Raw genomic sequence first — 26,510 nt, forward strand, 5'->3', positions numbered from 1 at the left:
CATGGTTTCTATTGCTGTTAATTCATAATAAAAAAAGGTTGCTACAGTAGTTTATACACATAGGGCATGTACAATGTTGGCACTTAATGTAATTTGCGACGAGTAGGTCCATGTATATTATATTTACTTCTTAAGCATAGTTTCTACTGGTAACATATGGATAAGCATAAGACGTTTACACATGCACAATGCATGAATACAGGAAGTGACATAAACATTACAATTACCACCTATAACATAAACATTATATATTATAGCAAGAGATGAAAAAGGACTTTTTAAGGAGTTTTTTTGAAATTGTTATTGGCTTAAAAAAATAGAAAAGTAAAGAATTCGAAAAGTAAAGTCGGTTAGCAAAAATTTCAACACTCTAACAAAGTAAACAACCGCCTAGATGTGGCCTGGAAAGATCAATTACCATTTTTCTATCGCAGTTCTTCGTTCTAAAGTTTTGTTCTTAAATTTCAGAATCTAAAAAAGCATTTCTATCACCGTTCTTCGTTTAAAAACTTTTAAAATGCGATCTAAAAAAGCTTTTCTATCGCCGCTTTTCGTTCTTAAGTTTTTAAAATGCAATCTAAAAAAGCTTTTCTATTGACGTTCTTCGTTCTTAAACTTTTAAAATGCAATCTAAAAAAGCTTTTCTATCGCCGCTTTTCATTCTTAAATTTTTAAAATGCGATCTAAAAAAGCTTTTCTATCGCCATCTAAAAAACCTTTCTATCACAGTTCTTCATTGTAAAACTTTTAAACTGCGATCTAAAAAAGCTTTTCTATCACTGTTCTTTGTTCTTAAGTTTTTAAAGGCGATCTAAAAAAGTTTCTTTATCTTTGTTTTTCATTCTTTAAGTTCTTAAAATGCAATCTAAAAAAACTTTCTATTGCAGTTCTTCGTTTTTAAACTTCTTAAATGCGATCTAAAAAAGCATTTCTATCACCACTTAAAAATATTCGATTCGCAATTTTATCATTTTCTTCGCAGTGATTCGCAAAAATGGCATTTGGATTCACAAATTGCGAATTGCGAGCTGCTAATTGGAACCCTGATTTTGTTAAAGGAGAAGTAACGAAACGACCTACATACACGTTTTTTTATAATTAAAACATTTTTACATTTTTTGTGTCCTAATTTTGTCCCCAAAAATTGATAATTAAATTAACAGTCGCTGCCATTATTGAACAAAAGCCAACTTGGTTTGTACATATTTTGTTGATATGTGACGTCACACCACAGTGTGTATAGATCAAAAGGATTTGTAAGCAGATGGATGAAGATTCAGTGACTTCTTTGTCTTCTCAGAGTGATTTAAATTTATCGTGAAGTTTAAGCGATGAAGAAGACAAGCTAAATTCTAGTATATATATATATATATATAAAAATCCTCATAGAAAAAATAAATAATATAAATAATTTCCAAGAATTTTTCATTCAAAAAAGGTAAGAAATAAAAAACTTTGACATTGCCCTTGGAATGCTTTGCTTTCACAAAATCACTTCCCATGCACTTATTGTGCATAATCATTTGAACTGTTGTTTTTGAAAGTAGCAAATAAAATCACCTGTCATCTTTCAAGATGTTTTAATTTAAAAAAATAACACAAGAAACATTTCATAATAAAATAGAACATATATATACAGATAATACTTAATAACTTTCAAGTGATAAATCCATGTTCAAAACTATCACTACCAAACCCACTTTTACCAAATAGTGCCACTGTCAATTCTTACGTTAACGGTTAATCATTTTTATTAACGGCCAATGTTTTTTGTTGCCTGTTAACTTTTCTTGTTAACTAATAACAAATTTAATTGATCGTCAATTTAAAAGATTGACTGTTAATAAATTTTGTTGACGTTAATAATTTTGATTGTAGGTCATTGCAAATATTTTAAGACATAAAATTAACGATTAATTAAATATGTTGTCTGTCGATTTTGAACGGTGCCAGTCAGTTTAAAATACTAAATTTTAGTCAAATGCACTGAAACTTCAAATCGATTAATTAAATCTTTTGCATCATTTTTTACCGTTCGTATAATGATATGAAAAAACTAACAAATCTTTAACAAGATTTATTAACCATCAATAATGTTTATTTTCTGTTAATTAAATTTGTTAACGGTTAAAATTTACGGAGAAGATTTGCAAGTTATAAATTAACCGTTGGTATTACTTAACTAGGGTCAATTTATTTAGTTGACGCTCAATTTATTTAGTTGACACTCAATTTATCTAGTTGACGGTTAATTTTTTAGTTGACGTCAATTTATTTTGTTGACGACCACGATATTTAACCAAAGGTTGTTCGGTAGTGCATATTAATGCAGTGGAACATCATTTTATTCTGCTAAAGATATTTATTTTAAAGCATAATAAAATTACTTTCAGACAATTACAGGAGACACAGTTTTCCCGTTTAGTATTCCCTCGCTTTGTTTATTCAGACTGCGTTTGTTTACATCCTAGCGGAATCATGTCACACAAGTTAGTAATTTACAGAACAGAGAACTTTTATGACACTGTCATGGCGGTGACTACAGGACTATTGTGACCTTAAATATCTAGAGAACCAAAGCTCACAAATATAAAAAATTACACAGTTCATATTCACACTATTCTGAACATTTTAAAATCAACTTGTTATCAATCATTAGCTAGATCTCAATTAAAAATCCACCATTTGCTATTTGTAATTATCAGGAGAACATTTTGTGAAATCCGTATAATGGGAGATTTTCATTTAGACCAAATCAAGCAACTGCTCTCATAATTAACTACCTTATACTTGTTTTTAAAAGATTAAGAACTATAATTTGACAAATAAAATTTTTTTAATGGCACTTGTGTATTCACAAAAAGAATTTACAATAAAGTTAGCTAGAGCATTTATATAGCTAGCGTTATTTTTATAAAAAAAATACTGGCCAGAAAAATAAACCCAAGTCAGTGCTTGTCTGCTGGCCAGAAATTCTGAAAAAAAATTACTAGGAATCCTTTTTTTTACCACATAAACATGGAGTTTCTACCAAAACATATATACCTATATAGATAAAATGCAAAAAGTATTATAATCAAACAAATATCAAATATATTAGCTTAGGGGTATTAGTAAGCTGGATTGCAATATATTTCTTCTCGGGAACAAGGCAATGTTTTTTGTTGTTGACAAAGTCAGTGCAGCTTGTGAAGTGGATTCGTGCGCAGGCCACACAAAACTATAATGGAAGCGCATGAAAATTATACAAAGCTCAAAGTTCGTTTATGGTGAAATAGGTGACAGGCAATGTAATGTAGGTAGATGTACGATGGCCCTGTGGCTTACTTCTCTTGTAATTTAAAAACACTTTTCTATGATTCAAACAGTTTACTTCTGTATTCTTACACTTCTCTTCTGTATTTTAACACTTCTCTTCTGCGCTTAACACTTCTTTGCTTTTTGTGGGCCCTAAACTTTCTCTTCACAACTAAATTTAGAAATCTGGTCCGCAATTTTACACCCATGGTCTGTATGTTTTTTTTCACATTCGCAAGAAGTATACTTGGCTAACACGTGCTCAATTTACAAACAGCTCATTGTAGCAGCAGTCCCTGCCTGCATGAATAAAATACTATCACAAATCAATTCCAGATCAGTAGCAGAAGAGTAATTAATTTTATTTACCAACAGACACAATAAATGGCTGTTCAGAGTCTTTAAAATCATGGTAGTGTCCACCAAGCAAATCACATGCTTTTTCTTTATAAAGAATGTGCTTTATGAGTTTATCAAAATAAGAATAATGACCACCCTAGTTAGAATTTATTCTTATAAAAGTGTGTATTAAAGAAGATAAAGAAATGACTCAACAAATGGAGTAGCACAATACATTTTTATCTGAAGTATGTGGCCCACTACACATAAAAGTTGTGAATAGTTAATTACTAAGAATACTTCATCTTTCTCATGGCGGAAGCAAGTATATAATTTATTCGCCCTTGTCCTAAGGGATTCTCGGCATCATCTCTTATATATTTCGAAAAGACAAAAATCCCTGGGGAAGAGGATGGTCATTTATTCAAAAACGTGAGTTATCAAAATCCAGCTCGATCAATATTCTGGTTTAGAATTAGGTCTGGGATTTTTTAAGTTCTTGGAAGAGAAGTGTTTCCCACTTTTGAAGAGAAGTGTTTGGAACGGAAGAGCAGTTTTTTTATTAAGAAGAGAAGTGAGCCATAAGAGGAATTTTCTGTATTCGGCGACTTGGTTCAGTTTGTTGCCATAGTGATGATTGACATTTGGCTTAATTGACGAATCGCATTTGTGCTACATCCACCATTTTTAAATTTTCGCTCGGTGAAAACAAACCTAGTTCGTAGGGGAAGAATGGTAAAAAATGTGGAAATGGAAGAATAATTAGCTAACGAAAGATAGTCGCAATAAAAATCTGTCTGGAAATGATGCTTAGCTATCTGGCTTTTGCTCCAAAAAATTATCTTAGCTCAAACTTTCTAACATTGTTTTTAAAACTCCAAAATCTGCCTAACTTTTCACTTTTATATAACCCAGTTACCATAACCTTGGTTTCAATTAAGATAAAGTTAATTGCATATGAAAGAGCTTCAAAGGTTGTCTAGAAATTTTGAATATTTTTTTTCAAAATTCTTGTTTGACTCTTTAGAATTTGGATTAGAAGATTCACTGATTATGCATGATGTCATGAACTAGCTCTGCGAGGGTAACACTTTAGACAAGTCGTATAGATTTAAAAATGTTTTCTGGTCTTCACTTTGACGTTTCGAACATTTTACATAAATTTCAATATTTAGTTACCATAATTATGCTCGATCTAAGGAAATGAACTCATGAACTAGAGCTAGTTCATGACTTCACTAGTTCATAATTTAGCATAATTAGCGCAACTTTAAAGACAAATATCTTGAGAACGGATAAAAATTTTCAAAAAAATAAAAAGATTTCTAGAGAACTTTCGAACTATCTGCTCAACTTAATTTTTGCGGGAGGTAACCTTTAACGTCTCTAATGTTGTGCAACATCTCTTGTGCATCATCTCTTGTGTGGCTCTTTAGTACAAAAGCTTACAGTGACTGTTGCATTGAAACTGACCTTAATCTAAAATGTCACATTTCTGCCAGTACTGAACTTTACAAATTTTTTAATCTCCTGTTATATCTCACACCTTAATGCCCCACCTTTCTCCATTTTTTTTTTCTCAAACCAACAAATTTCAATACTTTTTTAACTCAAATAAAAATATTATATAGTTTCAATTGCTCTATTTTTAAAGCATTCTGTTTGTTTTTGATGTTTAGTCTTCATTTTAGAAAGAAGTATATACAGTGATTTTTAAGCTTTTTAGGACTGTTTTTCGTCAGTTCAGAACAAAATGTGGCGATTTTCACACACGATTATCTTTGTTATTAAAATAAACAAAGTTGTTTTTGCTACATTAAAACATGATCGTATGGAGCAACATTGTACTTTGTTCAAAAATTATCAAAATGCAATCCTATGGAACTAAATAAAGCTTTATTAGATAGATAGATGTGCATATTTTACATGGCTAGCCTCACTAATATCAAGGGATATACCCTGTCTATTATTTCCAGGAGGGGCCATGGCTTATATGGAGAGTCCTAGAGTATTTAATGCTCATTTTAAGTTTCGCAGACCCAATTAGGGCCTGCGCTCTACTAAAAAAACTCCCGGAAACATCCAACGGCCCACACATGGAGCCATCCCCCCAATGTCCCTCACATGGCTTGGGTTAACCCGGGGCCATGGTACTCGCCCATGTTAAATCGCACCCTGGTCTCTCGCACAGAGTACAAGAGCTATAACCACTAATCTACAGCTTGTTTGGATCATTACAGTATATTGTTTAAACACCATCAAAATGCAATGGTATGGAGCTGAAACAACGCCGTACTTTGTCTTACATAAACTTTGTGGGCAAAAAAACTGAAAGAAAATTATCACAGATCACTTTTAATATTTAATTTGCAATTGTTTATAGAGAGTTTGTTACTTATTTATATATGCAGTAAATATCTTTAAAAAAAATTCAATTAAACCCTGCTGATCAGTCTTGCGAGATTTATTTACCTTTATTTGTGAATGACCCAGTTATCATACTGTATTTAATTTCACTTCAATTCTCAACAGCTGGAACATTTATGGACAAACAGTCATCAAGGCAGTCCTGGAGGAAGGCTTGGCTTTTTCATACGGTGTGATAATAATGATGTTATGTAAAATTACATTCAAAACTAAATACGAAATAATAAGAAAAGAACAAACTATAACAACAGAAAAAGAGAAAACAAACGCAAGCAAGCTTACCACTCGATAAAATAAATTAATAAAATAATTTAAAGCATTTGGTGTGAAGAGCTTAGACTAAATATATCACGTTTGTAAAACTTGTAAAAAAACTTTACCCTTTACGCTCTTGATGCACACTTGTGTAAAGAAAATGTAAGAATACTGTATTGTATATCAATGTCTTCTACTCAAAATTAAAAAAAAAAATTTTAAACATACCGTAATGTTTCGAATAAACTTCTGGGGTGTTTATTAAATTTTTTGACATTTTTTTTTGGGGTGGGGGGCATCTATTTGAGGGAGGGGGGGGGGGGGGCATTTATTAGATTTTTTACAATTCGTCTCTTTTGCAGTTTTTAAGGATACCTATAATATATATGTCTTCATAACAGAAAATAAAAAATATTCACATGTTTTAGAAAATCAACTTCAAAAGCTAAAAACTAAATTTCCAACCTTAAACCTAAGATTTAGGAAAAAAGTAAGTATACTTTTACTATCGCTTCAAATAAACGGCCCTTATGAGGGAGGGGCATCTATTAGAGAGGGGGGCGTTTGTTTAAAAAATGGCTGAAAAGGAGGGGTGTTTAATAGAAGGGGGCATTTATTCGAAGCATTACGGTATGTATATAAAGAAAATTTTAAGCTTTTTAAATGATATAACAAAATATTTTAAATTCCCTCTTAGTTGTAAAAAATATGCTTTGTTCATTTTTATGCTATGTCATCATTTATCCGTGCTGATTTTTTTGAATAAAAAAAGAAAGCTTATAGAATAGACTGTTGTTTCTTTTAAAATAGTGATACGGTTTTTAATCTAAGATTTGCTAATTTTATTAAGATGGTAGAACAAAAACAAAAGTTTAAAAAAAGCAAAGTTTGAAAAACAATATGTTTATAAAACACAAATTGTTTGAAATACAAAAGTTTTGAAAAATAATCAAAACTTTTTTAAAAAAACAGGGAGGTTTAAAAAACGAAATGTTTTTAAAAAACAGAAATGTAGTAAAATGTAATAAAAACACACTACTACAAATCTGTAAAGAGTTGCCCAAAAGTTGACATGTGCTTTGTTTTTTAATATTAGGATACTTCAGTATTCAAAGCACATTGATGTGAGTCCTGCATTGTTATGTATACAGACTATATACAATTGAGCATTAACAGCCCAATTTCCCTAACATGGTGTGAGCTAATTATATAAGACATTGTCTGCCACAACAGCACTTGCTAAACTTACCATGCCATGGACTGAACCACCTGACTAATTTCTTTCCTGTGCACAATTTATTTTACACAATTAAATATACTGCGTTCTGTTTTTGTCCAATGTTCCCTATATGCTTGTTTTATTTCTATTCTTATTTTAGTCTATAAAAACATGATAACATAAATGTAGTCAAAATGTTTCAAAAGACTGACAAGGGAAGCTCCACCAATCAAATTATTGGTGATTTTGATGATCCAAACAACTCATTTCCAGACGAACCGCAAGCACAACTTAACATGCAAGATGCAGATGACTGCCTTCCACCCATAGGTGATACTGCTCGGCAACATTCAGACAGCAATGTACAATTTCGTGGTTTAGCTGCATTACCCCCTGGCCACGTGCCATCTTACCGGGCAGTTTTTCTGATTGCGAATGCTGCATTAGGCGCAGGGTTGTTGAATTTCCCTCAAGCATACATGAATGCTGGTGGAATTGAAATTGCAATAACACTGCAAGCTGTAAGTAAATTTTGTAAATATTTCTGAAAAACTCCTACGTTACCTCTCACTTGTAATGCAAAATTATTTTAGGGTCTTCTAATTTTTATCATTGGTGCTTTTCTGATCTTGGCTAGATGTGCTGATCATTCACAAGCTGCGACTTATCAAGATGTATTGCTGTATATGTTAGGAAAGCGAGTGAAAAACGTGTCACAGATATTCATTGCTTTATACTTTTTTGGAAGTGCCATGACTTATATTATTATCATTGGTGAACAGCTTTCTTCAGGTATTCAAAGCTGCTTTAAATCTAAAAGCACAAAATGTTTTATATATCTAAACAATGCCACTGTCATAATCTCTGACTTTTTAATTTCAAGCCCTATAAGAAAATCTTTTTTGAATATACCTTAATTTACCATATTTTCTGGTAAAAATATTTTTTACAAATACGAAACTTATTTTTGAAAGCTGTCTTAAAAATACAAGCCAAACTTTTCCCAACAGTATGAAGGTTTAATGTAAAGTAAAATACATTCTATCTTGAAATCATCTGCGAAGATTTAAAATGTTTTTTTGCAATTCAATAGTAATAGAAAAATCGGGACTTGTTTTTGCGACCAGTCGACTTTTTCTTACTTTTACTGAACTTATTTTTGCGATTTGCGTAAAAATGTGAAATTTCACAAAAATTGTGGGAAAAGGTTCCAAAATTTAAAAAATAAGTTCCACAAATAATTTCTTTTACAAAAATTAGGTAAAAAGGTGTAAAGAAGGTATTTATTTGATTTGACAGTTAAAAAAAATCACAATTTGCTCAAAAACCTTTGTGAATAGGGTCTAAAATTTCAATATAATTATTATAATTTTTGCTTTTCTTAGCAGTTCTGACATAATTGAAGGCATGATATTTGTTCAAAATACCATTATCTGCTTATAAATTCAATTATTTCAGTTTTTGGACAAATTTTCACATGCTTTTTGAAGTTTTTGACAGACAAATAAAAGTTATTACTTATTTTAAACTTATTTAAAAGTTAAAACTAATTTTCAGGTTTTATATAAATCACTGAAAAAAAAGCTAAAAAATAAGGAAATTCCGTAAAATTCGAAAAGATCGGGAAGTTTGATGTCTAATAATAAATACTCAAAAGTATCATAACTATGCAGCATTGGATAAAATAGTTATTAAAAAAATGGCAGCAGGGTCGGAACTAATTTTATACAAATTAAAGAATACAATTTCTTTAATTAAAAAGGTAAAAATAAAAAATTGAACTTCCTTCACCACTAAAGATTTCACTAGACTACGGGGTAGCATAAATTTTCAAATTGTATGTTATTTTCTTATTATTACAATGTTAAAAGTAAGGAGAATGTCACCAGAGGATTTGACGCAACATTGATGTTAAGACCTGGTTTGACATTCGTTATTGTATAATAGATAAAGCAAAACTTATTTTTATAAAATTTTTAATGTAATGATGGAAAAAGACAACAACGAATTGTTTCAACATATCCATATTTTCCCCAGGTTGGCATGATCACACTAAATTTTTTAAATTTAGCAATCAAATCATGAGATCTGCCAATTTATAATACCTGGCCTTCTATCTGTGAGTGAAAGATGGTAGCTGTGAGTTGCAGAGGGCAATTTTCCTGCAGATTTTTTTAAAACCAGATTAGTGTATTTGTAATACAATAAGCAATTCAAAGTTATGTTTATGTAATAAAGTATTTTTCTTTTTATAGTATTGGAGTTTGCTAGTAATACTTCTGGAAATTGGTACACTGACAAAAGATTTTTATTTTGTTTGTTTGCTTTGCTTTTCTTGCTTCCACTTTGTATCCCAAGACGACTGAAAGCATTGAGTTATACTAGGTAAGTTGAATTTGCAAGCCACGTTGTAAATGTACAAAAAAATACCTAAGCAACTCTAGTCAGGAATTTGTCCCAAAAATGGTTTTGCAGTATGTAAGACTTTTACTCCTGTGAAGTTATGTTTAACTCCTAAAGAAAAACCTACTATTTGTTTCGCCTACCATGTATTGGAAAATCTGTCAAAACCAGATTTAGTTTTTGGCCATTACAATTCCTTAAGGTTTATAATTGACTTCGATTGCTCACAAAAGAATCCTATACTTGGTCTATTACTTATAGGTAAATTTTGTTTTGTTCATTATTAATCCTTTCACCTTGTAAAGTCAAGTTTGTGTTACGTACCGTAATATCCATATATAACACGTTTTAACGATAAATCACTGATGATGTTTCAAAGGGAAGGCTATATTGGGGTACTTTACCTTAATATAGCCTTTCCTTTGACACATGGTGGTATGTATTTTTATTACAAAGTAGAAACTTTGTGATAAGACCACCACTGATATGTATCTCTTTATAAGGGAAGGGATATACATGGCTTCACAGGAGATGTTCAACGTGTTATGTACAGTTTACCTAAGGATAAAAGAATACGAGGTACTTGCTTAAAAACCCCTGATACATTGCATTTAATATATTTCCACATCCATTTGATTTACTATACAGATTTTTTCTCTTTGTCTAACCGATGATATTTTTTTAGTTTTTTCGGTGGAGTTGGTGCTTTCTTCATTGCGTTTGTGATTGTATACAAATATTTCAAATTAGAACGAAAAAAAATTATCCAACCAGACAAAGTGTATGTATATTTCACAATATATCTCTTAACTTTGTTAAAGTCTTTCAATGTACTTTAGGCCCTATAAAATTTTAATCTGCTGAAAATTCTAAATCTCTGTTGACCTGCTAAAGTTTTTTCTAATATATTAATTAACGTCGACACTTGGGAGTTACCCACGTGAATGCTAATGTGTTAACCAAAATTCTTGATTCACGTCGGTAAATTTTGTATCATGCTGATAAAAGTATTGATTTTATTTACTGGCTAAACTTCACTTACTTTTGTGTTGGAGCAAAAAATCGTGAAAAATATGTACATGTATTTAATACTGGCGTGAAATACAATTTGCCGACATGAAGCAAGCAAGCGTCATTTCACTTTGGCAATTTTAAAATGAGAAAGTGAATGTGTTACTGGCATGTAATTCTACTCTCTTTGTTTAGAAAAAAAAAACAGTAAGGCAGATTTAACATATAATTTCTGTTTTAGAATTAATACTGATTGGAAGAGTGCATTCGCTGCAATACCTGTCATTTGTTTTGGTTTTCAGGTTTGTCGTAATGTTTAAATTCTTTTTAATCTCTTCTATACTGCAACAATTTAAATCTCTTACAACTAAACTGGTTGATAGACTAATGTTTTTGATTGCAGTGTAGTAAAGTGGCGCTATGCAAAAGCTGCAGAAATGCGCAACAGAGTTTATCTATTTTGTTCAAGTTTTTCTGCAACATTTTCGGCATATTTTTGTTGCATTGTATGTAAGAAAATGGTATAGTACGGGCTACAATCTTTTTGGTCGTAATGCAACGCAACAGATTCCATTGCGCCCACGACAGATTGCATTGCGTCCCTATGAAAATATTGCTCGTGTCCAATGCTTAACATAAGAATAAAATATATACTCAATTGGCATCATAAATAGTACAAACTATTTCCTTTTTATTCTTTTAATAAAACGAGGACTTAGGATACCAAGCTACCAGTTGCATTAGATTGGCCCGCCGGTAAATGAAGTGAAAAAATTTTTATTGCTTATGTATTTCATTTTACATCTTAAAATCTTTTGAAAAATAAATTGTTCCTCTTCTCTTTGCTTTCAATAGAACGGGATCCCACTGTGCTTTGATTAAGTTTCATGACAGACAATGTTTTTACATCCGATTAAATAGCAGACAAATGCTGTGGAAATGCTAAAAAGAAACCTAGCATGCGGTTATTACAAGCATCTAACATGTTTTTTTTGCATCTAGTGTCATGTGTCATCAGTTGCAGTGTATGCAGAATTAAAAAACAGAAGCATCAAGAAATTCTTTTCGTGTGCCATGGTTGCTATGGTAGTGTGCACGATTACGTATTGTTTGTCTGGTAGTTTTGGTTACAAAACATTCGGCTCGCTAACAAAAGCCGATATTTTAGAAAATTACAGTAATGACGACACACTGGTGAACATAGCACGGATATCAATCGTGTTTATTTTGTTGTCATCATTTTCAATCGTAACCTTTTGCGCCAGGTAATATTATTGCTTCGTTGCCTTTCCTTATTTTTAAATACAACGCTTTTCCTAGTATTTCATTAAAGGTTTACACCTTTAATGAAATACTAGCTATATTTGCTCTCATGTGTAATTTGCAGACCAGAAATACTAGGGTGCTAACTCTCTCAGGATAGTCAAGAATTGCCAGGAATTTTTAATATATAAGCAAAATGTCCGGAAAACTTCTTGAAAATTTGATCTTTTTATGAAATGTCAGTAAAACTTTATGAAAATTTGATCTTTTTATGAAATGGCGGGAAAACTTTATGAAAATTTGATCTTTTTATGAAATGTCGGGAAAACTTTATGAAAATTTGATCTTTTTATGAAATGTCAGGAAAACTTTATGAAAATTTGATCTTTTTATGAAATGTCGGGAAAACTTTATGAAAATTTGATCTTTTTATGAAATGTCAGGAAAACTTTATGAAAATTTGATCTTTTTATGAAATGTCAGGAAAACTTTATGAAAATTTGATCTTTTTATGAAATGTCAGGAAAACTTTATGAGAATTTGATCTTTTTATGAAATGGCAGGAAAACTTTATGAAAATTTGATCTTTTTATGAAATGTCAGGAAAACTTTATGAAAATTTGATCTTTTTATGAAATGTCTGGAAAACTTTATGAAAATTTGATCTTTTTATGAAATATCAGGAAAACTTTATGAAAATTTGATCTTTTTATGAAATGTCAGGAAAACTTTATGAAAATTTGATCTTTTTATGAAATGTCAGGAAAACTTTATGAAAATTTGATCTTTTTATGAAATGTCGGGAAAACTTTATGAAAATTTGATCTTTTTATGAAATGGCGGGAAAACTTTATGAAAATTTGATCTTTTTATGAAATGTCGGGAAAACTTTATGAAAATTTGATCTTTTTATGAAATGTCAGGAAAACTTTATGAAAATTTGATCTTTTTATGAAATGTCGGGAAAACTTTATGAAAATTTGATCTTTTTATGAAATGGCGGGAAAACTTTATGAAAATTTGATCTTTTTATGAAATGTCAGGAAAACTTTATGAAAATTTGATCTTTTTATGAAATGTCAGGAAAACTTTATGAAAATTTGATCTTTTTATGAAATGTCTGGAAAACTTTATGAAAATTTGATCTTGTATGAAATGTCAGGAAAACTTTATGAAAATTTGATCTTTTTATGAAATGGCGGGAAAACTTTATGAAAATTTGATCTTTTTATGAAATGTCAGGAAAACTTTATGAAAATTTGATCTTTTTATGAAATGGCAGGAAAACTTTATGAAAATTTGATCTTTTTATGAAATATCAGGAAAACTTTATGAAAATTTGATCTTTTTATGAAATGGCAGGAAAACTTTATGAAAATTTGATCTTTTTATGAAATGTCGGGAAAACTTTATGAAAATTTGATCTTTTTATGAAATGTCAGGAAAACTTTATGAAAATTTGATCTTTTTATGAAATGTCAGGAAAACTTTATGAAAATTTGATCTTTTTATGAAATGTCGGGAAAACTTTATGAAAATTTGATCTTTTTATGAAATGTCAGGAAAACTTTATGAAAATTTGATCTTTTTATGAAATGTCGGGAAAACTTTATGAAAATTTGATCTTTTTATGAAATGTCAGGAAAACTTTATGAAAATTTGATCTTTTTATGAAATGTCGGGAAAACTTTATGAAAATTTGATCTTTTTATGAAATGTCAGGAAAACTTTATGAAAATTTGATCTTTTTATGAAATGTCGGGAAAACTTTATGAAAATTTGATCTTTTTATGAAATGTCAGGAAAACTTTATGAAAATTTGATCTTTTTATGAAATGTCAGGAAAACTTTATGAAAATTTGATCTTTTTTTGAAATGTCGGGAAAACTTTATGAAAATTTGATCTTTTTATGAAATGTCAGGAAAACTTTATGAAAATTTGATCTTTTTATGAAATGTCAGGAAAACTTTATGAAAATTTGATCTTTTTATGAAATGTCAGGAAAACTTTATGAAAATTTGATCTTTTTATGAAATGTCGGGAAAACTTTATGAAAATTTGATCTTTTTATGAAATGTCGGGAAACTTTATGAAAATTTGATCTTTTTATGAAATGGCGGGAAAACTTTATGAAAATTTGATCTTTTTATGAAATGTCAGGAAAACTTTATGAAAATTTGATCTTTTTATGAAATGTCGGGAAAACTTTATGAAAATTTGATCTTTTTATGAAATGTCAGGAAAACTTTATGAAAATTTGATCTTTTTATGAAATGTCGGGAAAACTTTATGAAAATTTGATCTTTTTATGAAATGTCAGGAAAACTTTATGAAAATTTGATCTTTTTATGAAATGTCAGGAAAACTTTATGAAAATTTGATCTTTTTATGAAATGTCAGGAAAACTTTATGAGAATTTGATCTTTTTATGAAATGGCAGGAAAACTTTATGAAAATTTGATCTTTTTATGAAATGTCAGGAAAACTTTATGAAAATTTGATCTTTTTATGAAATGTCTGGAAAACTTTATGAAAATTTGATCTTTTTATGAAATATCAGGAAAACTTTATGAAAATTTGATCTTTTTATGAAATGTCAGGAAAACTTTATGAAAATTTGATCTTTTTATGAAATGTCAGGAAAACTTTATGAAAATTTGATCTTTTTATGAAATGTCGGGAAAACTTTATGAAAATTTGATCTTTTTATGAAATGGCGGGAAAACTTTATGAAAATTTGATCTTTTTATGAAATGTCGGGAAAACTTTATGAAAATTTGATCTTTTTATGAAATGTCAGGAAAACTTTATGAAAATTTGATCTTTTTATGAAATGTCGGGAAAACTTTATGAAAATTTGATCTTTTTATGAAATGGCGGGAAAACTTTATGAAAATTTGATCTTTTTATGAAATGTCAGGAAAACTTTATGAAAATTTGATCTTTTTATGAAATGTCAGGAAAACTTTATGAAAATTTGATCTTTTTATGAAATGTCTGGAAAACTTTATGAAAATTTGATCTTGTATGAAATGTCAGGAAAACTTTATGAAAATTTGATCTTTTTATGAAATGGCGGGAAAACTTTATGAAAATTTGATCTTTTTATGAAATGTCAGGAAAACTTTATGAAAATTTGATCTTTTTATGAAATGGCAGGAAAACTTTATGAAAATTTGATCTTTTTATGAAATGTCAGGAAAACTTTATGAAAATTTGATCTTTTTATGAAATGTCAGGAAAACTTTATGAAAATTTGATCTTTTTATGAAATGTCAGGAAAACTTTATGAAAATTTGATCTTTTTATGAAATGTCGGGAAAACTTTATGAAAATTTGATCTTTTTATGAAATGTCGGGAAACTTTATGAAAATTTGATCTTTTTATGAAATGGCGGGAAAACTTTATGAAAATTTGATCTTTTTATGAAATGTCAGGAAAACTTTATGAAAATTTGATCTTTTTATGAAATGTCGGGAAAACTTTATGAAAATTTGATCTTTTTATGAAATGTCAGGAAAACTTTATGAAAATTTGATCTTTTTATGAAATGTCGGGAAAACTTTATGAAAATTTGATCTTTTTATGAAATGTCAGGAAAACTTTATGAAAATTTGATCTTTTTATGAAATGTCAGGAAAACTTTATGAAAATTTGATCTTTTTATGAAATGTCAGGAAAACTTTATGAGAATTTGATCTTTTTATGAAATGGCAGGAAAACTTTATGAAAATTTGATCTTTTTATGAAATGTCAGGAAAACTTTATGAAAATTTGATCTTTTTATGAAATGTCTGGAAAACTTTATGAAAATTTGATCTTTTTATGAAATATCAGGAAAACTTTATGAAAATTTGATCTTTTTATGAAATGTCAGGAAAACTTTATGAAAATTTGATCTTTTTATGAAATGTCAGGAAAACTTTATGAAAATTTGATCTTTTTATGAAATGTCGGGAAAACTTTATGAAAATTTGATCTTTTTATGAAATGGCGGGAAAACTTTATGAAAATTTGATCTTTTTATGAAATGTCGGGAAAACTTTATGAAAATTTGATCTTTTTATGAAATGTCAGGAAAACTTTATGAAAATTTGATCTTTTTATGAAATGTCGGGAAAACTTTATGAAAATTTGATCTTTTTATGAAATGGCGGGAAAACTTTATGAAAATTTGATCTTTTTATGAAATGTCAGGAAAACTTTATGAAAATTTGATCTTTTTATGAAATGTCAGGAAAACTTTATGAAAATTTGATCTTTTTATGAAATGTCTGGAAAACTTTATGAAAATTTGATCTTGTATGAAATGTCAGGAAAACTTTATGAAAATTTGATCTTTTTATGAAATGGCGGGAAAACTTTATGAAAATTTGATCTTTTTATGAAATGTCAGGAAAACTTTATGAAAATTTGATCTTTTTATGAAATGGCAGGAAAACTTTATGAAAATTTGATCTTTTTATGAAATATCAGGAAAACTTTATGAAAATTTGATCTTTTTATGAAATGGCAGGAAAACTTTATGAAAATTTGATCTTTTTATGAAATGTCGGGAAAACTTTATGAAAATTTGATCTTTTTATGAAATGTCAGGAAAACTTTATGAAAATTTGATCTTTTTATGAAATGTCAGGAAAACTTTATGAAAATTTGATCTTTTTATGAAATGTCGGGAAAACTTTATGAAAATTTGATCTTTTTATGAAATGTCAGGAAAACTTTATGAAAATTTGATCTTTTTATGAAATGTCGGGAAAACTTTATGAAAATTTGATCTTTTTATGAAATGTCAGGAAAACTTTATGAAAATTTGATCTTTTTATGAAATGTCGGGAAAACTTTATGAAAATTTGATCTTTTTATGAAATGTCAGGAAAACTTTATGAAAATTTGATCTTTTTATGAAATGTCGGGAAAACTTTATGAAAATTTGATCTTTTTATGAAATGTCAGGAAAACTTTATGAAAATTTGATCTTTTTATGAAATGTCAGGAAAACTTTATGAAAATTTGATCTTTTTATGAAATGTCAGGAAAACTTTATGAAAATTTGATCTTTTTATGAAATGTCAGGAAAACTTTATGAAAATTTGATCTTTTTATGAAATGTCAGGAAAACTTTATGAAAATTTGATCTTTTTATGAAATATCAGAAAAATGTCAGTATTTCATACCTTTTACTAAATCCCCGTAATGCATATGCTTTACAATGTCAGTTTTTATCTTCAACTTGTATTTGGTTCACCCTTTGTTTCTTTGTTTCTTCATGTATATTGCATTTTTTCAGCTAGTTTATCAGCAAAAGATCAGAACAGTCAGAAAAATCGAGGTCCACTTTTGAGTGGACACCGTGAATCCATTGATAATATCCATTGATACAAAGCCGAGTTACATTAGTCTAAACCCAGCAAATATTCTAAGTTAATCTTATTTTATTTTTAATTTTTAGAACGGTAATTGATGGTATGGTGTTGTCAGTGCGTAACATGACTGTAGAAGAAGGCGAACCCACTGAGCGACGTCGCCGTGTTATAGTAACACTATGCTGGTTTGCCGCGTGTTTATTTATCGCGTCAGTGGTGCCAGATATTGGTGTTGCTATCGCAGTGATAGGGGGTATCGCTTCTCTCTTCATTTTCGTATTTCCAGGTATACTTTTTATTTCGCGCGTATTTTACACAAGCAATCATTTTTACACTGTACTGAAATAAGCAAAATAACGAAGCAACTTTAGTATCAACAGTATTGTGTCCACTCTGGGCTGCGGTTTTCAAAATACATTGACTTATACATTGACTTGCATTCTTTTGGTGTTTCCTAAGATAATCGGTTATACTCATCACTTTTTTCTGATTTTGACATTTATATTTATTTAGTCTGGGTATAAGATAAAAATTTGACATGAAATTAAACAATTGGAAATGCTTACTGGCATTTCTTTACCAAGTTTTTTGATAATATAAATCTTTAGCAGTTTTAATCAAGTTAAGGCAATTATACAGCAACTTAAGTACTAGGTCTCAAACACATTTTTGGTAACCATGGCAACTGTTTAATCATATTTTTTTTTTTAGGGTTGTGCTTACTGCAGACTGTCGACTTGAAAAAACGAAAACTCTCTCCTACAGATATCTGCTTCGTTGTTATATCTGTAGTGTATTTAGTTGTTGGAGCGTTCATATTTGGAGAAGTGACGACACTGGCTTTGCAGAGTGATATTACTGGTAAACAATTACAATAACCAACTTTTGAACACATCTTCGAACCTCAAATTTCAAAAAATAATAATATAGAACTTCATAATTTAAATTTTTGTAAGTATAAAAATGGTTTCTTAGTTAAGTGACTTTCCTTGTGAAACCCACTCCAACGTTATGTTGTTCGTACGCGTATTAATATCGCGCGGAGAAAAAATCTATTTCGCGCTTACTAGTTTTCGCGCGGGAAAAAAATCTATTTCGCACATACTAGTTTTCGCGCGGAAAAAAAATCTATTGCGCGCGTACTAATTTTCGCGCAAGTAACTAGGAAAAAAAAAGAAAAATACGTTTAATTTAAACTAAAGAATTATATTTTACTTCTTAATTTTTATCGTAATAACGAACTATTTTTTCTAGAATGCGCGAGAATAAATACGCGCGGAAATCAGTACGAATAAAGTATTGTTGAAGTAGGAAACGAGACATTTACATTTCGAAAATATATTTTTTTCCATGATTTTTATATTTTATATGGTATAATAATCCTTAAAATGTAGGTACATTTTAACTGAAAAGTTTGCAAGTATCTCTGTACGCAAAAAAAACAAAAAAAAAACGTTTTCGTGAATTTGTGTTATATTGGCTTTTTTTCGTGCGAAAAACTAAAGTCAGTTTCCACAACAACTTGACTGACTTTAATCTTTGATACTCACTTAGCTGACTATCAGAACTTTCAGTGCTTTTAAAAATGACATAAAATCGAAAAGAGTGCGCTACACCTCAATGTGAAGTTCAAATTTTACCGCCTACTCAAATTTTTCATCGGCCTTGGATGACGAAGGCAAGTCTTTTTTTTTACAAGAGAACTTTGTTACTTGCTGAACGAAATTTAGTTAGCAAATAATTCACATCCAAGAGAATAAACGACAATAAAACCTCTATAATACCCTCTATCAGTGAAGACTAACTTAAATCCCAAAGCAAAAAAGATGTGACGTTTGTGTGACTGGCTAGTGTAGTGTAGATTCAGCTTTTTTTTTGTTTTTTAAACTAATTGTTGACATTCGTATACTTTTTACATATTTTAGCATGTATAAAAAAATAGCATGAATTTTAAAATTTTGATAAAGAATATAATATTGCACAAAACGACCAATGATTTGTAATCTTTGCGTTGTTTAACCAGGGTTGTCAACACTGGGGAGAGAGGCAGGGGTGGCAATCAGTATCACTGTTATACACTCCTAATTATTTTAATTTATATAACAACATTGTCATCAATATGGTTATAAAATTCCCCAAAAGAAACAGATCTTATTTTTACCTTTAGTCCCAGAATTTAAATATACCAAAAAGTGCCAAAGAGCCCAGGGACAAGATTGCCAAATAAGTACAATTGAGACCCCAGGTATAACTACAGTAATTTGCGGATTATATAGAAAAATTTGAAAATGTCTGAAGTAGAAAAATGTAAAAATACGGATTAATATTTTTTGTCGTCATACTGTTTTTTTAATGTCTTATAGGAGCGTTTTAGTGAAAAATTTCATTTGGTGAAAAAAAGTTGTCTATCCTATTGAGTGTGCTATCCGTTCCAAGTACCACTGTCCGTTTTATAGAGCTGACCGCTTTATGGAGACTTTTATAAGCGTTTACTTAGACCTGTTTGTTCGAAGTACCAATGTCCGTTTTTTGATAAAACTTTTATGCTTTAGACAGTTACCGCTTCAGCGGGATTCCACCGTACAATATAAGTAAGTTATAACGTTCTCGAATTAAATTCTTTGAACAATTTTTTGACGTTCGTTTTTTTAAGGTACAAAGTCCTTTAGGCGTATGCGTGCATAATATGACGGATTTCCTCGAGTTCTTCTTTACCGTGCATTCCACACCCAATCTACCACTGGACGTCACACGCCTTCCATTGATGTTAAGATATATTGCGGCGATAAACTTTCACGATCAACCATTATTAAATTTTTGTGGCCCCTGACTTCCGCGATTCGGACCAAAAACCGCGTAACTTTGTTTCCATTTTCAAAGTAACAGTTGTGTATATTTGGAATATAAGTTGTAAAGTTATGGGATTATGGAAAAAATTTGTTCAAAAACTTCACCGATACTCAGCACAACCCTCTATGTTTTATTTCTTCTCTGAATCTTTAAATAATTCTGCAACGTAGGATGTTCTTGACAATCATTGCGTGTCAGTTAACTAATTTGCCCAGGGAGAAGAGTACAGTATGGCTACCTTGGGTGGAAACTATCTAGGGAGTTTTATCAAACAGAAATTAACGGTGGCAATTGTTCGGGGAGAAATATGGCGCAAGGACTTTTCTTGGAACTCTGAAAGCTTTTAAAATGGTATATCCGAAAGAAGTAAAGCCACTTGACAATGTCTGGAGATTACATTTGTCTCGTTTTATCACATTTTTTAATGACAAAAAAACCTGTTTTTTATAAAAAAAAATTTTGTTCTACAAGGCTATATTTACACTAAATATAAGACAATAAGCAATAATTTATTTCACCTTCTTATTCTAGTCACATTAAAAAAATAATATTAATAGTAATTAACAGATATTTACAAAGGTTCCGCTCCAAAGTAAAGTTACGTGTCGGTTTTAACAGCTTGTGGTTCTTTCCCGACTTCTTTCTTTAACGCATGAAGTAATGTTTGAGAACTTTCCAGAATCTAAAACATATTTTCTTGTAGCTACAATCTTATCAAAATAACTTGATGCTAGTTATCCCCTCCCCCCTCCTGAATCTACCCATCGCTTCTCTTCAACTTTTTCGTCAAGGTATTTTCGTACACTGTTGCTGCCTGCTGCCTAAGTTTTTACTTACAGTCAACCGAAAAATATTTTTTATTCACCTAAACAAGGGGTTTCCGCGCTGTCACACGGAGCATTAGCGCCCGTTCTTGAACGTTTAAAATTTGTGCAGTCCTAAGCAAAACTCAAGGTGTTACAAAACCATTTCCTTTTTTCTCTGACTAATCCGAAAATACTTATTTGCCGACTTTCTGTGGCCATGTTGCAATTTAACGTACTGAAATTAAAGTCATTAAGGATTCTCAGATTTTTACAAAAATAGAATTCAAAACAATGGAATGGAATGGTAAAAAACCTCTTTCGTCTACTTACCTTCATATAAGCTGTTTCTGTTTCTGATATTGTCCTATCATACTCAGTCTGTGCAGCGTATTTCTTAGATAAACTTTCTGTTATTTTTGCCAGTCTTTCAGTAAGTATTCTTATATCGTTTTGAATTTTTCGTTTTTCTTCTTCCTCGTTGAGAATTTGGCGATGCAGCTCGTCTCTTTTCGTGCACAAGTCTTCTATACCTAGAAAAAAAGATCATGTGCTTTTGTAATTGCTTGTTTATATTACCCAAGAAAGCTAAATTATTGAAGAGATGAAGAAACAACAGTAACAACAGCAACAACAAAAAACAACAACAACAAAAACAACTACAGGAACAACAACAACAACGACGACGACGACGACGACGACAACGACGACAACAACAACAACAACAACAAAAACAACTACAGGAACAACAACAACAACGACGATGACAACGACGACAACAACAACAACAACGACAACAACGACGACGACAACAACAACGACGACGACGACAAAAAAAACAACAACAACAACGACGACGACAACGACGACGACAAAAACAACAACAACAACAACGACGACGCCGACGACCACAACAACAACAATAAAAAACAAAAAACAACATCAACAACATCACAAACAAACAAACAAAGGCAACACTTACATTTTACCAATTCATTGTTATACAGCTGCAAAGCAGCTCCTTGATTTGACATTACTGTTAATTATATTCTAAAAAAAGTTTTATCCGTTTTCAAAAGAAGATTCTCGCAAGGAATACTAGCCATACATCAATTTTAGAAATTTGGTGTTGCGTATTAAAATTAACATGTCAATTAAAACCATTTTGAGACTTAAATTTATGACTAAAAGCCTAAAATTATCAAATAAAAATCACTGCAGTAACTATATTTTTTTAAAAGCATAACTTTTAAAAGCATATTTAGGCTCGGAGGAAGTTTATAGGCATATGCTAGAGATTGTCTCCACGATCGTGTCAAATTTGATCGTTTTAATTCGTATAAATTTTTTTTAAAAAGATCTCTGTACGAATTTAAAATGATTTGAAACGATTGAAACCAAAAATTCGTATCCCATTCGTATCAATATTTATAAATTTGCTTAAAAATCGTTTCATTTCAATCTAATGTGCGTGTTTTTTTCTTGTGTTATGGGTGTTTCAATTACACGTATAGCAAAGACTGAACACTTGGTCTTGTCTAGTTATATGTAAATGATTTAGTAAAGGACCATTTCATCTATCAATAACATGCAAGAAAATGTTTAGGTTTTTAATTCGTTTCTCAATAAGCATAATGTAAGCATACTCTAAGCCTGATTGCATTTTTAACATAAATATATTTATATGCTTATGAAACGTATAATATAGATTGTCAAAAACCGAAACAGTAAGGTTTTTTAAAGATTATCAGAAAATATAAAGTAAAATTTACAAAACATTCTAATCTAAAACGCATTAAAAATATTTATTCACAAAACTTGAAGAAGTGAATCATCTTCAAGCTGAAAAAATTCTTCCCATATGTCATCACTAAGATCATCACTAACCAAATACTCGCTTGGTATATTATCGTCATTGCTTCTATTTGCGTTAACTTCACCACCAAGCTCAGCAGAGTCTCCACAATCTTCGTCATCATCATCTATTCCAATTAAATCAACACATGAATTGTTTTTAGTTTCTTCAGTGCATTTGTTAGAAGATAATTCTTTATCAAACTTAACATTCTCTTGCTGCTTTAAAGGTTTTAGATTAACTTTTACTGGCAAAATATCAATGTCAAAATCTTCATCATCAAAATCTAAATAATCTATATCAAATTCAGTATCATTTTCCATTAGCGTGTCTTCTTGAAGAAGAAGTTTTGCAGGTGTAGGTGGTATGTTTTCAGCATTTTCACAGCTCTGTGTGGTTGAACCTTTTTTATTGCCACGATTTTCAATTACATTCAAGTTATCATCAATATCAAATTCGACATTAAAAAGATTGTTCAGTTCTTCATCACCAGAGATATCAAACTGTTCAATGTTGTCCTCTTCAATGGCCGGATTGACTTCATCAGGAATTCTTACATCTTCAGACCTATAGTTTATGCAATCAGGATCATGACATTTTTGATACAGCACGCAGAGTTTTAAATCAGCTACATAATAAACATGATTGCTTTTGTGTTGTCGTTGTATATTTCCACACCACCGATTCTCTCCAATATCGTATATCATCATTTGACTCTTTCGGTAAAACATCCACCTTCGAATAATACCTACAAAAGAAATAATCATGAATGTCAGTTAGCTTTAAATAATTCGACATAGCTAAATGTATGTAATGTTATATGTATGTAATATAAGTTTACTGGTACAAAAACAGGTTATAGTATAAAAAAATCCGGTAATGTTATTGGTTTACGCCTTATTTAACCGAGCTTTGTATGGAGTCGTATTGGCTGGTTCGGGAATTCATTAATAATATGAATAAATAAGAAACAGATTTCCACAGGCCACAAGAAAAAAAAAATAGTTGCTCACTGAAAACCATCTTTTTGTTTTCAATTTACCTAAAAAATGAATTGAATTTGTTTCGAGACATTACAAAAGTTTAATTGGACAACCTTAAATTACAAAATTATCATAATAAAGTGTGTTTTTTTTTAAACAAAACATGGCTTCCAATTTTTGTTTGCAAAAGAAAAATATATTTTAAATGAGATGTAGTCAGGTAATAATTAATAATTTACTTTTGACTTCAGGCTTTGTATTTCACAGTACATCTAAACTGGCCAGTTGCTGGTGTTTTTAAATATTACCAAATGTTAAAAGAAAAAAGATTCGCTACTTTTTTAACCCTTACTTTTTTCACCATGCTTATTGGCTTGTTTGAGAACAAAAATATCCAAAGTGGGGAAATGAGTCCTCTGAGAACCTTCTTCAAATTCTTTCGACGTTGTATCTACAAAATAAACAACACAAACATGTACACAGTGCAATAAAATGAGGGACATTCTTGTTGCTAAATTTAGTAAGAAGAATTTATATTTAGCAGGGAGAAAATATTCTCTGTTAAATTATAATATACCCAATAAACAAGAGAGAATTTAGTGTTTATATTTTCTAAACTCTTACCATATTTTGACGTCCCACATTAACAGAAATCAAGACATACTTGTCGTGGAAAAAACTCTCAACTAAAAAGCCTTATATTTTATCACACTCACATTGTCATTTACCTCAATATATTATTTATTAACACCTTGTCCTATCTATCCATAATGGCAATAAAACTCAGTAAATATTTAGACAAAATTTAATGTGTTTATTTATAACTTTATTCGCGCAAACAAAATACTAACAAAAACAAGTACATACATGCAGATTGATTTTGACTGTACTTCGAAACCTTTGCACCATCATCACCAAAATTCAGTAGGTTGACATTATGAATATCTTCAATAAATGGGCACACTAAAGTATCCGAAAACTTCTGATAATCTGCATCAAAGGTTCGATTCTTAATTCTGTATACTTCTCGTTCAATAGCTGTTAAATGTGTCTTAAATTTGTATTCATTTTCTTTAGCAATACACAAAGGGACATGTTTTGAAACTTTGCTGGATCTGTACAACCGAAAATTCCGATTTTTCGAATACACTGACAAGTCGCATAGAAATGTTGGCCCGTTATCACTTGCTACAAGTAGTTTTTTCAATTTCACTTTAATGTCATCAGCACATGTGTTGTTATATTCTGGCCATGCATTAAAAATGTGTGGAAAATATTTATTTGGATTGCCAGTTTCTACATATGACCGAAGAGCAAAACAAACATCTTTAACAAAATCTCCACATTGAATATTGTTTCTGAAATATGTACTGTCCTTGAAATGAAAGATAAGATGTCTAGAAAACTTGCTGTCAGTTGTTGAATCTAAATCAACTACGTCATTACGTGTGCATTCAATTCCAAATGCTTCAAATAAACATTTACAAACAATATCAATGAAAAAGTTTAAAACACTTATTCCATTCAAATTTTCATTTAATTCTGTCTTAAATTCAATATCAAAGTACAAACGACATGGCTTGCACTCGCGAATAACTTCATAAAAATGAAAATACCTCTTCTCCATTAACTCATATTTGGCCCAAAATTGTTTACAGGTTGTCACAAGGTATTTTCTCTTTCCATTACTTTTTTCATACGCAAACAGTGAAAAACATGGCTCCTTTAACAAAATACAATAGCTTATAGCTTCTTGTTGCCTTGGAAACCATCTCCAAACATTGCGTTCAGAAAAACATCTAAAGTATTGATGAGCATTTGGTAAAGGTCTTTTTTTAAACTCTTTCTCTCGCTCATGTCTAAGACGTTTTTTGCAGAGTTGATGAATGAATTCTTTTTTTGTTGATCCGTTATAAAATGACTTTGGGCAAAATCCTTTTTCAATTTTATTCATTTGCTCGTCTAAGAACAAAAGATATCATGATGAAGACAGGAAATTGAAGTATAAATTATATAAAACATAAATTCAAGGACATTTTTCTTATTTTCCTAAAGGTGTATTTCAGGACTAAATGACTAACCATGCTTAATTTCCAGGAAATTGAGAAAAAAATTCGCAACAAAAGATGTTGGTGCCATTATAGCAGTAGTCCAGTTGAATATCCAAGCCTTTTACATCAAAGACAGGGAGGAGTCGCCACTTGTTCCTTGCTTTAGAAAACTCCAAAAATTGTTCGCCCAATCATATCAAGAGATTCCACTGACGAGGAATGACAAACATTTCTGAAGCAATGGGATCTGTTCAAACATAGCATGGAGATCCCAAACAGACAATTGACAACCGAAATGTGGCAATGCTGTGACCAGGATTTGGAAGTAGATTTATTTAGATCGATAGACAATGTATTAACTGTTGCTGAAGCTGTCCTACTAAATG

The 26,510-nt window shown here is 30.3% G+C and overlaps 3 protein-coding genes across 3 annotated transcripts in view; 1 reads left to right on the forward strand and 2 right to left on the reverse strand.

The window, feature by feature from the left end:
* The window catches only part of LOC130613768 (ran-binding protein 9-like), a 36,530-nt gene that overhangs the window by 9,429 nt on the left and 591 nt on the right, over positions 1–26,510 (reverse strand). The window lies entirely within an intron of this gene.
* On the forward strand, positions 7,316–19,575 carry LOC130613770 (sodium-coupled neutral amino acid transporter 7-like). Its single transcript, XM_057435111.1, has 8 exons — positions 7,316–8,058; positions 8,131–8,329; positions 9,793–9,922; positions 10,626–10,721; positions 11,193–11,253; positions 11,954–12,216; positions 17,669–17,868; positions 18,294–19,575. Exons 1-8 carry the CDS (start codon positions 7,732–7,734, stop codon positions 18,458–18,460), a joined length of 1,443 nt encoding a protein of 480 aa, XP_057291094.1. The 5' UTR covers positions 7,316–7,731; the 3' UTR covers positions 18,461–19,575.
* Positions 22,893–26,120, reverse strand: LOC130613765 (DNA-directed primase/polymerase protein-like). Its single transcript, XM_057435106.1, has 3 exons — positions 24,941–26,120; positions 24,426–24,524; positions 22,893–23,838 (listed from the first exon to the last, which is right to left on the reverse strand). The coding sequence occupies exons 1-3, from the start codon at positions 26,025–26,027 to the stop codon at positions 23,045–23,047; spliced, it is 1,980 nt and encodes a 659-aa protein (XP_057291089.1). The 5' UTR covers positions 26,028–26,120; the 3' UTR covers positions 22,893–23,044.

This window comes from Hydractinia symbiolongicarpus, chromosome 11 (assembly GCF_029227915.1).
Source record: "Hydractinia symbiolongicarpus strain clone_291-10 chromosome 11, HSymV2.1, whole genome shotgun sequence".
Classification (NCBI taxonomy): Eukaryota; Metazoa; Cnidaria; class Hydrozoa; order Anthoathecata; family Hydractiniidae; genus Hydractinia; species Hydractinia symbiolongicarpus.